Source organism: Squalius cephalus (assembly GCF_949319135.1).
Source record: "Squalius cephalus genome assembly, chromosome: 17".
Classification (NCBI taxonomy): Eukaryota; Metazoa; Chordata; class Actinopteri; order Cypriniformes; family Leuciscidae; genus Squalius; species Squalius cephalus.
Genome location: NC_137138.1, coordinates 22,941,549 through 22,954,822, shown reverse-complemented (window position 1 = coordinate 22,954,822; position 13,274 = coordinate 22,941,549). Strand labels below are relative to the sequence as shown.

The 13,274-nt window shown below is 37.3% G+C and overlaps 1 protein-coding gene across 2 annotated transcripts; it reads right to left on the bottom strand.

Annotated features, from left to right (window-relative positions):
- Window positions 1-494: 494 nt before the first annotated feature.
- slc13a2 (solute carrier family 13 member 2) lies at window positions 495-12,685 on the bottom strand. Of its 2 annotated transcripts, none has more exons than XM_079898277.1 (12): window positions 12,476-12,685; window positions 10,516-10,644; window positions 7,328-7,464; window positions 7,013-7,245; window positions 5,997-6,180; window positions 5,632-5,754; window positions 4,506-4,715; window positions 4,258-4,391; window positions 4,036-4,172; window positions 1,741-1,902; window positions 1,454-1,591; window positions 495-1,309 (listed from the first exon to the last, which is right to left on the bottom strand). In XM_079898277.1, the coding sequence occupies exons 1-12, from the start codon at window positions 12,602-12,604 to the stop codon at window positions 1,172-1,174; spliced, it is 1,854 nt and encodes a 617-aa protein (XP_079754403.1). In that variant the 5' UTR covers window positions 12,605-12,685; the 3' UTR covers window positions 495-1,171. The 2 variants fall into 2 exon arrangements, with proteins under 2 accessions (XP_079754403.1, XP_079754404.1); XM_079898278.1 differs by having other exon boundaries at window positions 4,036-4,169.
- Between the last annotated feature and the right edge of the window lie 589 nt (window positions 12,686-13,274).

Below are 13,274 nucleotides of genomic sequence, written 5' to 3'. Positions count from 1 at the left end.
AGTCCATAGTAATCGATTGTCGAGTTCACGCGCATGATCATAGGTACTAAACCAATGCGCGTGAACTCGACAATCGATTACTATGGACTTTGACCGAAAACAGGATGTAAATACAGGTATGAGCGCTGGCTAAATAAATATAATTTTTATTCATATCTTTCACATCTACTGCAGTCAGATTGACCCGCGTTCACTCTAAAGGAATCACTCACATGGCTGGGCACTTGTAATGACACATCAAGGATGTTAAGAGGCTAAAAGCAGGTTTAAAACTTGCCCCATTGAAGTCAACAGGGTGCAAATTTTAAAAAGAGGATACACACACGGTGTAGGCAACACCGATTTTTGTCGTTGTTCTCTGTACTGACAGCACTCCAAATGTACAAAAAAATTAGCTCAATGTTAAAATTGACCGGAGTTCTCCTTTAAATATTCTCCCATTTATCAACAATATTGCTACAGCAGGTGCTGTGAATGAAAGTTCTCACAAGTTTGCACAAAATTAGTTTTATTTGACAAAAAGCACATTCTAAAAAAAAATGTTGTGAAGTTTACATTTAAGCATTTAAAGTACGTCTAATTAAGGGGCATTTCTTTCACTGGGCTACCTCACAAATGAAGATTTATGATTCAAATGTGTAATTAAAATGTATTAAACAGACAAAGATCCAAAAAGGGATCTAAAATATAAAAGGTCTTATCCAGACCCTATAAATTAAATTAAATTTCGTGAACCAGCACAAATGGAAGAACAGAAAACCTACTTGTGAAAACCAAAGCCACAAAGTATGTAGAAAAAAAAAGGTTCTGCATAAACCTGAACTTGGATCAGATTTGAGCCACATTGGGGCAAAATGCGCTACATGGAGCCAACTCACATTTACAAGTCCTCATACTTGAGTGACTTTAAATATGTAAATAAGTGATGCATAATTCTGAACACTACATGGAGGCTGTAAATCCTTACTGGCCACTTCATTTAGGGCTTGAAAAGATCGTTTCAAGAGGTTTTGAGAAAAACTAAGCGTTTGCTCCATAGGGCTACACACTCTAATACTGCACACTGACACTTTTGTGCATTTGATGATGCCATTTTTTGGATTAGCTTCCTTTCTCCCCTTTCTTTCCCTTCAGTATTCTCACTAAACCAAAGAATTCGATGTAAAGACGTTCATGGTGTATGTGTGGTATTTGTGCCATTGGCCCATGTGGGAAAGGTTCCTAGGTTGAACATGGCCGTTCCCCATGTGTTGATGCCGAGGTTGATGCACAGAATGCCAATGATGTTGAGAATGAAGCCCGCCTGTGCCTTCAGACAGAAGAAAAATACAATTATCCACTGATTTTTCCATATACAACATCCCCAAAAATGTATTTTCACATTCAAATCCCACTTAAGCTTTATAAAATCCAATGGAACATCAAAACTCATATAAAATGTGGTTAACCATACCATGTCCAAGACTCTGAGGTTGCCATAAGAGAAAGCGATGGCGTTGGGAGGAGTGGCGACAGGAAGCATGAATGCCAACGAAGCGCTGATCGTGCAGGGCAGCATCACATAGAGCGGATGGAGCCCGATAGTTGTGGCCTGAGAACAGAGACGACGCATTATTACCACTTCCATACTTGTTGGCAAGTTAAACACTTCAGCTTCGAAATTCACTTTTAGGTCGAATGAATGTGTGTAATTTATGTTGTAGAATGGGTTTGGAAGGTTTCTGTATGCTGTGTACTCACCATAGAGGCAAGAATGGGCAGGAATAGCGTGGTGGTGGCCGTGTTGCTGGAACACTCTGTGAACGTTCCCACCAGCAAACACAGGATCAGGGAGATGGCGAAGGGTGGGATGCTCTGCAGAGGGGCCAGGCTTTCACCCAACCACACCGATAGTCCAGACTCCTACACAAACATCACATCACTCCACATTACTTTACATCACTTCACATCGCTTCAGTTCACATCACATCGCATCGCTCCACATCACTTCAGAACGCTTCACTTCACTTCAGATCGCTTCACTTCACTTCAGATCGCTTCACTTCACTTATGTGTGTGTGTGTGTGTGTGTGTGTAACTAGTAGTAATTTGTGGATGTGGAGTTTCGTGATGTGATGTGGAGTCATGCGATGTGATGTGAAGTGAAGCGATCTGAAGTGAAGTGGAGGGATGCGAAGTGAAGTGAACTGAAGTGATGTGAAGTGAAGTGAAGCGATCTGAAGTGAAGTGAAGCGATGCGAAGTGAAGTGAAGCGATGCGAAGTGAAGTGAAGCGATGCGAAGTGAAGTGAAGCGATGCGAAGTGAAGTGAAGTGCATCGCTTCACTTCGCATCGCTTCACTTCAGATCGCTTCACTTCACTTCGCATCGCTTCACTTCGCATCGCTTCACTTCACTTCAGATCGCTTCACTTCACTTCAGATCGCTTCACTTCAATTCAGATCGCTTCACTTCGCATCGCTTCACTTCGCATCGCTTCACTTCAGATCGCTTCGCTTCACTTCACTTCAGATCGCTTCACTTCACTTCAGATCGCTTCACTTCACTTCACATCGCTTCACTTCACTTCAGATCGCTTCACTTCACTTCGCATCGCTTCACTTCACTTCAGATCGCTTCACTTCACTTCGCATCGCATCACTTCACTTCAGATCGCTTCACATCACTTCAGTTCACTTCACTTCGCATCCCTCCACTTCACTTCAGATCGCTTCACTTCACTTCGCATCGCTTCACTTCACTTCACTTCAGATCGCTTCACTTCACTTCGCATCGCTTCACTTCACTTAAGATCGCTTCACTTCGCATCGCTTCACTTCACTTCAGATCGCTTCACATCACTTCAGTTCACTTCACTTCGCATCCCTCCACTTCACTTCAGATCACTTCGCATCGCTTCACTTCACTTCGCATCGCTTCACTTCACTTCAGATCGCTTCACATCACTTCAGTTCACTTCACTTCGCATCGCTTCACTTCACTTCAGATCGCTTCACTTCACTTCGCATTGCTTCACTTCACTTAAGATCGCTTCACTTCACTTCGCATCGCTTCACTTCACTTCACATCGCTTCACTTCACTTCAGATCGCTTCACATCACTTCAGTTCACTTCACTTCGCATCCCTCCACTTCACTTCAGATCACTTCGCATCGCTTCACTTCACTTCGCATCGCTTCACTTCACTTCAGATCGCTTCACATCACTTCAGTTCACTTCACTTCGCATCGCTTCACTTCACTTCAGATCGCTTCACTTCACTTCGCATTGCTTCACTTCACTTAAGATCGCTTCACTTCACTTCACATCACTTCAGTTCACTTCACTTCGCATCCCTCCACTTCACTTCAGATCACTTCACTTCACATCACATCGCATGACTCCACATCACATCACGAAACTCCACATCCACAAATTACTACTAGTTACACACACACACATATATATATATATGGGCACGGGCGGGGGTGTGGGGGCAGCTAAATGTCAACTTACTTTCACTAGAATATTAGTAGACTTAGGGTTTGGGTTAGTTGAATAAGTTGACATGTAGTTGCAAAGTTACTTATAGTCAGTAGAATGTCTGTTGGGGAGCATTAAATAAAGTGTTAGCAGATATCAGACAGTCTACTAATACTCTGTCTGTCTGACTGCTAGTTGACTTGTAGTTGCAAAGTTTCTTACAATTAATAGAATGTCTGTAGTGGATTATCGAAAGTGTTACCCATTATATTACATTACATGTATATTATTTAATTTCAGCAGAATCAGCACGTAACTTGTCTAACATTTACCATTTTACACATGATAAAACACATTATTACACATTCTTTTTTCTCAATAAAAAGACCCTAGCAACCATCCAAATCTCCCAGCTTTGTGTCGGCAAGTTTCGCATGGGTGAGCAGCACTCCACAGAACTTTCTCCTTTTCTTCAGAAAATGTAAAAAAAATCTACTTGTAACTGTAATTCCATAAAAGACTAAAGAATGTACATTTACTGCCATTGTAATGTGTCATTCTGTCATCCTCTTACCTCACTACCTTTTGCCAAGGCAAATCCTCCCCCCAGGAGCAGGACTATGTTCCAGGGCATGCGATCATGCACCACCTTCCAGTTTAGTAGAGTAGGCGTACCCTTCAGTTTCTTCTTCTTTTCCTGTTTTGCTCCTCCTTTATAAAACAGATGGACCAGTAGCTCTGGTTTAAGACCTGGTTTAAACTGATGAATATTACTCTGAAAGCAGAACCACTTTACCTTCCTGCTCATCTCCTTCAGCTTCTTCATCATGTTCATCCTGCGAATTGATCGAATAGAGAAAGTCTATCCGAGATGGAATGAGGAAGAACATGGTTGACATGAAAATGGCCACAGTGCCATCGGTGACATATCTTTATGGAGACAAAGAGAAAATTGGAAGAAATGCAAATGCGATGACCAAAACTTTCATTTTATTTGTTTAAAAGTAAACTATTGCTATAAGTTTTGGGGTGAAGTGTACTCACTGTCCGTCTTTGTTGAAGAGCACGGTAGCCCAGCCTGGCATGAAGCCTGGTTCCCGTGTGAACCACAGGATCACCAGGATCACAAAGATGACAAGCACTCCGCCCTCAGCAAAAGATATCGAACCCAACTTCTTATATTCATTCTTCATCACTCTGTAAGCGTCTTTGTCTCCCTCATTCTTCGAACCGCAGCCAAAAGTTTTTTTAAAACTGGGGAGAAAAATTCACCAAACAAGGAATGAAAGAATGCTTAAACCAACCTCAGATTTTTACCTTAAAAATGTCAGATTAACATTAACAGGTCATTAAAAAGCTTCTTTTGAGATAACATTTCATGACCAGCTGTTTCCATTAGGTACATCTACTCAACTCAAACTTTCAACGGGGCATCATTTGATATTATATGATTATTTAAATCAAATTTATATGGTTATATATTAGTGCTATCAAATCGATCAATGGCGATTAATCGCATCTAACATAAAAGTTACATAATATATGTGTGTGTGTATACGTTATCATTATATTTATATATATTAGATATATGTCTCTCTCTGTGTGTGTGTGTGTGTGTGTGTGTGTGTGTGTATACACATATTTATATATTTATATATATATATATATATATATATATATATATATATTTGTATATGTATATAAAGACGCACACACACACACACACACACACACACACACACACACACACATATATATATATATATATATATATATATATATATATATATATACTATATATTAAAATAATAATAATATATACCGATGAATGTAAACAAAAACGTTTATGTTAGATGCAATTAATCACGATTAATTGATTTGACAGCACTAATGTATGCAAAAAAAAACATGAAATCCTATTTCTTTTCCCCCTAATATCTAACGAAGTAATATACAGAATCAGAATCTTGGTAATAAAAATGTCTGAAATTAAGCAGCATTATCATAATTACAGCAGAAATGGCAGAAATACTTTTAGCCAAATTTGTTTTTTAACAATTGTATTGAATAATAGGAGCTCTTTGAGTCAAAAGAGTTGAGAACCAATGGTCTAGCTAAAAACACTCACTGTATGTCTAGGACACACCGTATTTAAAGTAAAGTTACTCACTTAAGACCTAAGTACATGAACTGCAGCCAAAGCCAAGACAGCACTAGCATCAGCAACATGTTAGGAAAGGCAAAACCGAACCAGCTGGCAAAGTTGATCACGCCATGGTTTTCTGGAAAAATCCTGTAAAAAAGGGCAAATGTGTGTGCAGTTTATAATTTGGCTCCAGTACTGTATGCACATTTTTATGTTGTAGGTCCAACATATTGTGTGCACAACCATGCATAATCTTAAAGAGAAAAATATTTTAATAATTATAATATTTATTACCAAAACAATGATGGGAATGATTTTATCATGTAAGAATTTTTTTGTTTTTTATACAACACAGATCAGAGTCATAACAGGAAACTTGACAAACGTACGCATCCATCTGGCCCTTGAGAATAAGATTTGGTGTGGTGCCCGTTAGGGTGGCAGTTCCTCCGATGCTGGCGGAGTAACACACACATAGACTCATTCCTTTAAAGAGACGAATGTACTTCGCTTCACGTTCTTTCTTCCTGCATTCAGAGAGTGAATTGATTTTTGCCTCCAGATCTGGATTGACTGTCAAGATTAAGAACAGGTGGGATGTAAGTTTTAAGACTGTGTGTTATTACCACTGATTGGTTAATAGTGGAAATGCTGTATATTGTTCTGCTCATTCGTGTGACTGAAACCGGTGTTACACCAAATTCTGTGACCGTAATACACTGTAAATTTATATGATCAATTAGTTATGACAACATATGTTTTTACATTGCTTTAACTCATCAAAATAAGTTAAGCAATTTTCAACTTTATACAAGTTATGCAAGATTCAAGTTTGATGTAATTTAAGTTGAAATGATTAAACACCCAAGTTGAGTGAACTTAAAAATTTAAGGCAGCAACTTTTTTTTACAGTAATGGTAGGGGTAAGGTTGGGTTAGGGTTACAACATCCGTCTACAGTCACAGAATTTGATAGGTCACAGAATTTGGTGTAACAACGGCTGTACTGTCATTTCTCTCGAGTCGCTTTCTCTTGCGTCTTAGTTATTCTAGTCAAAATGAGCTTTTCGAAACTCCAAATCAATTAAACCAAATTCTTTGCCAAATGATTCATTCTTTCGAAGCGTTCAAAGCACTATAGGCTGGCAACTGCTGGTCAAAATGGTGTCAAGGCAATGAGAACACAGCCCAAACAATTGCAAATGTTTAAATAATTAAACAAACACTAAACCTACATTATAAAACTGGCCCGTAACATCATATATTAAACACAGCTTGATGTAACAAAGCTTCACATAATACATTCGTAAAAGTTTTGAAGCCTTGTGAGATGTTTAAGATAAGGTACAGGTTAACATTATAAGATAATAAAACAAAGTTTAAAAATGTCAACATGTCAGACATACCGTTGGGTTTGTCTCCAGTGACATTGTCCAAAGGATGTTTGATGTTGACCTCGGTCAACTCAAACGCTTGATTATCTTGGCCTTCCCTCAGCTCTTTCTCATCAGAGTCTGCTTCTGTGGCGCTGAGCTGTTCGAGAACAGCTTGAGAAATGGGCAGCATCATGGCTGTGGTGGCCGTGTTGCTGATCCACATGGAGAGGAAGGCTGTTACGATCATGAACCCCAGCATCAGCCTGCAGAAGTGAGTGTGAAAAACAGGTGAGTGTGTGATTGAGACAGAAATGAAGCGTACGATTTCATCGTGTGTGATCTTACAAAGCAGGCCGAACTCCAACTACCAGGAGGACACTCAGAGCGATGCGCTTATGGAGATTCCAGTGTTCAACAGCTATAGCCACCAGCAGACCCCCTATGAACAGCATGTTGGTGTCCTTTAGGTACTGAACACACACCTGAAACACAAAGTAACACACTTACCCCCGATTTCACAAACAAGGCTTAAGTGTAGTCCCGGGTTAAAATGCATGCTTGAGCTGTTTTAACTGAAAGCAACTCGCACTGAGATAGCTTAAAATATGTTTTGTCTCAAGATGCACACTAGAAATGTTTTTTTTTCTAAAGTACATTTATAAAAACTACTTAAATGTCCTAAACTAAGGCCTAATCTTGGCTTAATCTAAGCCCTGTCTGTGAAACCGGGCCTTAATGTCATATTTAGTTCTGGTCAACATGGTTTGGGTTACATTTTTTTTACTGTATACACAGTGTGTACGGAGCCACCACACTGACATGATAATAGGGACAAAATATATTTCAATGCTTGTGTTCTCATGAAAAACGTTTGCATTCACCCCACAAAACTGCATTCCCTCACAAAATTAGTATGTGAAACTATATGCATTACACAATGGTTAAACGTTTCAAAAAAATACGGTACACAGCACAATATGCTGTGGTTGTATTTCCTTATTGACAGACTCATTAGATTTTAGAGTGTCTAAAATCAGTCATAGATGGAAAGATAAGGAAAATAAAGATATATTACAGTCTGGCTGGTGACATGTTCAAAGGTGTTCATAAAAACTGCTTTTATGGCTCATAAAGTTCTCAAATCATTAGAGATAACGCTTGTACAAATAGTTCTCATGCTGATGAAGGTAAATCTCTCTGGACATGTGATGAGTCATTACTTTAAAGTAGTTTTCCATGGCTTTTGTGCTTGCGACTACAGTAATAAAACTGATAATCTCTTATGATAACTATATAACAATTGTTATGTGAGTAGTTTGCTTGCCCATTATGTTTAGTTATATACAGTTTTCTCAATCGCTTTGGGACATTTTTCGAAACAGTCTTAACATTCTCTAAACTGTAAGCTCAATTGTTTGTTGGAACATCAGAACTCTAATGCATGTCTGCAAAATGAAGTAACTCACCCAAACCATTTAATTTATGCTTCAAAATCTATTATTGTGTCAGTAAATTGTCCAATGGCACCAAAATAAAAAGTGTTTTTATCATCGTGTGACCCATGCTGGTCAAAATGTTTATATATATTTTTTCTCTATGGAAATATTTGTTATACACAAATTTTGTGTTTTTTGTTTATTTGTTTTTTTTTTACTTTTTTTGTTGACACTAACTGCTTTTATACTATACAAGAATGTCAACTTTGTCTGTGTATCACACTGAGCTTTTTAAATACAGATTCAGACAGTATGTAAATATTGACTGGGAAAAATCAATCTCTGCTGCTGTTCAGAGTTGTGATGTTCCTCTATGCTCAAAAATGTTGGTGATAAGATTGTGATTCCTATTTCATTACATTATTTGCCAAATTACATTACAACATTACAAACATTCATGGAATATAACATGTCTGACAGATTTTGATCACTCAATTGATCATTTTGCATGTGATGGCTCACACGATGAAGGAATGTGTAGTTGTGAAGAGTTTGACAGTTTAAAAGGGTGGTAAAATACCCTTTTCACAAGATGTAAAATAAGTCTTTGATGTCCCCAGAGTGTGTATGTGAAGTTTTAGCTCAAAATATCCCACAGATATTTTTATACAGCATGTTAAAATTGTTACTTTTTGAGGCTGAGCAAAAACGCACCGTTTTATTGTCTGTCCCTTTAAATGCAAATGAGCTGCTGCTCCTGGCACAGAGGGCGGAGCTTCAACAGCTTGTGTCATTTTACCTCACACAGACATACACTGAAAATGTAAAAAACCTTTAGCCTTTTATGTTTAAACCGGAGTCGGACAAACATGGAGAGACTGAAGAAGAAGTGACAACATAGACAACATTTCTGAATGGTTAGTTGATGAATTTATGTAGCTTATGTGTAGTTATCTTCTAGTCATTGATTAGCATATTCAGTCTTGATAATCTATAAATCGCGTTCCCGGGGGCGGGGTTTATGTACATTTTAGCGTTTGTGATGTCACTAGCCCAGGAGGAAGCTTGTGTAGTCCCTTTGTTGTAGTCCTTAAAAAGCAACTTCTTTAAAATAAAATATCTCCCTTTGCTTTGAACTTTGAGCTTAGTAACTTTGTAGATGTTGTTTATGCTCAAACAGCAACATTACACACTAACTAAACTTAGAAAAGTGAAATCATAATCAACCACCCCTTTAACTGAGAATCAGCTCATCAATTTTGATCAACAAGCCATGTGCATTTAGTCATTGTGCAAATTATAGACAATTGTACTTACTCTTTTGCACACATGTGCCAAAACACATGTAATTTGCCTAAATCAATAAGAAATTATAATCTGATGTGAACAATAAAATAATTGTTCAGAGATGAGGGGCCGTATTCACGAAACATTTTACCTCCAAGAGTTTTCCTAAATCGGCAAGTTAAGAGCTACCTCTAGCCTTAAGAAGTTTTGTGAATATGATGCGAAAAAGTCTTATTTGAGAATTGAAAGGGATTGAGAAAAACTGTAATAGACAGACAGACAGACAGACAGACAGACAGATAGATAGATAGATAGATAGATAGATAGATAGATAGATAGATAGATAGATAGATAGATAGATATATAGATAGATAGATAGATAGATAGACAGTCAGACAGACAGACAGACAGACAGACAGACAGATAGATAGATAGATAGATAGATAGATAGATAGATAGATAGATAGATAGATAGACAGACAGTCAGACAGACAGACAGACAGACAGATAGATAGATAGATAGATAGATAGATAGATAGATAGATAGATAGATAGACAGTCAGACAGACAGACAGACAGACAGACAGACAGATAGATAGATAGATAGATAGATAGATAGATAGATAGATAGATAGATAGATAGATAGACAGTCAGACAGACAGACAGACAGATAGATAGATAGATAGATAGATAGATAGATAGATAGATAGATAGATAGATAGATAGATAGATAGATAGATACTTAAGTATTTAAATAATTTTGTTTTTAATACAAAATGCTAATCATGGAATATTTTTTTGAACAATACCTTTTCCGACTCCATGATGCCCATCATGGGGAAGAGGACGACGGGCAGCAGGGCAGTGATGGCGAGAGGCATACACTCTGTGCACCAGAACAGTGCCATCAGGATGATGACATAACCACATCTCGCCTCCTGAAGAACACAATATTATTGGATGTGAATGAGATGCATTGCACATCTAAGATGTGATATCAGGTCTATGGCAATCCTCTCATCTTAGCTTGTCAAAGGGGAGGAAAGGGTGGGATCTTTCTCTTACAAGGGTCACTACTGTATCTCTTGAAGACCTATTAGACACATCGATCATTCTCAGAATGCTGATAAAACTAACCCTTGAACATAAACGACTGTAAACTATTTTGAATTCATTTACTTTTATGGATGCTTTTATTTTATGGAAGAATTTTATTACTTGAGAAAAGGCTGTATATGTTTAACCATGTAAAGCCTGAAAAATGAAATAAGTATTTTTTTAATGGAACAGAAGCTTTAGACAAATTTGGTGCAGTTTCTGATATTTATATGGCTAAAAAGTAAGATGAAATTCTGAAAGTTTGTAATGTGTGTGTGTGTGTGTGTGTGTGTGTGTTTGGTGGACCTTTAAACATTGTAATATAAGAGTATGAAGGTACTGTGGTGCATGATGGATTGTGTAGCTCATATATAGCTCTAGTATAGTAAAAAAAAAATAAAAAAAAAAATACAAAAACACTTATAGTAATAGTTTAGCCACTTTAGGGGGTCTTAAATGTCTGATTATTCTTTTTTTTAATTAACCTTTAAATGCATGAATGTTTCGACAATCATTTTTACATATTCGGGTCTTTAGCGACCCGGATCTATATCTAACACGGATGGATCTCTACCTGTCACGATAATATAAAAACTCTCCTGATATTAGAATAACAATCACAGAAGAATAAAATATAGCATATTTTGTTACCTTTTGTAGCTTGGAAGGTTTCAGATGTTTTATACCATCATCACTGTCCTTGTCAGAGCTCATTTCCCAAATTCAGCTAATTTTTGCAATCTTAAACATATTCTCGAAACTATTCATCAAATCAATATTTTGATCGCTGACAGCTTCTTCACCAGATCCACCATAAAGTGACAGTGACACTAATATTTGATTGCATTTAGTTTTTGCTCTGCAGTAAATCTCTGAGCCATTTCAAGTTTTGCTGATGATACTTCCTATTCTTTTGTTTTCTGCCTGCGGTAACTGTGAGTGAAACATCACTTCATCATTGTGTCTCAGACATTTCCACCTTGTGGAATAAAGGTGAATTACACTTATTGTTGATTAAATTATTGTTGTGCGGAAAAATATATTTACACTGTTACACACCTCGGGTCGTTAGCGACCCTATACAATTTTTACAAAAATGAATAGGAAAACAGGCATTCTTTTATAATTGTATTTTTTTTCTTGTTATATTGTTTATAATGAATTGATTAAGGAATACTAAGTCTAACTTAAAAAAAATGGATGAGGAAGAGGGTAGCGAATGATGTCCCAGGTCACTAAAGAACCGAGGTATGCATTTAAGGGTTAACATTACCATTTCAAGAATTGATTCAAATAGAGAGTAGAGTTTTGTGCATTATTTTTTCAGCTGATGTTCTTAAGGTCAGAGTAAACCGGTCTCAAGATGTTGAGTAACAGTGGGCCACATGTCTTCGTTTTCTTTGTTTGTGACTTGAGGATGACCTCCGCAAGCTGTGTAAATATAGTGTTCCACAGATCATAAATAAGAGCAGTGAGGTTTTCAGCCATCATTCAGCTGCTGATGAGATTTTATTTTTAAACGTTCCGATATCACATTGACATATTTCAGTCATTTGGCTATTAAAAATTCACATACACAAAATGTAGATGCATAAAGAAACTATTTTGGTTAACATGTTCAATGGCTTTGAATTGATTTTCCGCAAAATACTCCTGCAGAAAGGCACTTACCGGAGTTGGGAGGACAATCGGCAGGGGCAATATTAGTAAAGGGGTGATGAAGATGATCAGGTAGTTTCTGTGAAGCCATATCCAGCGTAGGATTAATGCAACATCTTCTGGAATCTGTGGAAGTCCCATGTCTTCTGGCCCTCAGCTCCAGATGTCAGGTGTGTGGTGGATGGATTGCTGATGAAGGTCGAGCTAGATCAATGTGTTTATAGGCATCGTCACATAAGAAAAATTAAACATTAACTGTGTGAACAAGGGGAGGGTAAATAGAGGAATGAAGGAGGGGAGGGTAAAAGAGACGGCAAACAAAAAAAGATTAACCCATTTGTTATCATTTTCTAAAGCCGCAATTCATTGTTTTGTTAAAACACTGACTAATGAATTTATTTCTAGCACATTTGAACTTTTCACACTACTAATGTCATCATGGAAGAGCTGGAGTCACCCTGATAAGTGTCTCTTTCACTCCGGAGATATGCAGAGAATGTTTCTCACTGTTCTGTTCTAAATGTGCGGGAATGATATAATTGCCTTTGTGCTGGTTTGTAAAGAATAAATGAAAGATTAAGGAAATAATCAAGAAACAAAACACTTTACAGTAGGTTCATTTGATTAGCATTAGCATTAGTTCAACATCATGAAATAACAATAAACTATTTTTACTGCATTTATTATTCTGTTACTGTTCATTTATAAGTATACTTTTACGCACTATTGTTAATTCATGTTCATTCATAATACATTAATGTAAATGTATACAAATGTTAATGTATTAGTATATGTAAAAATTAACATTAAC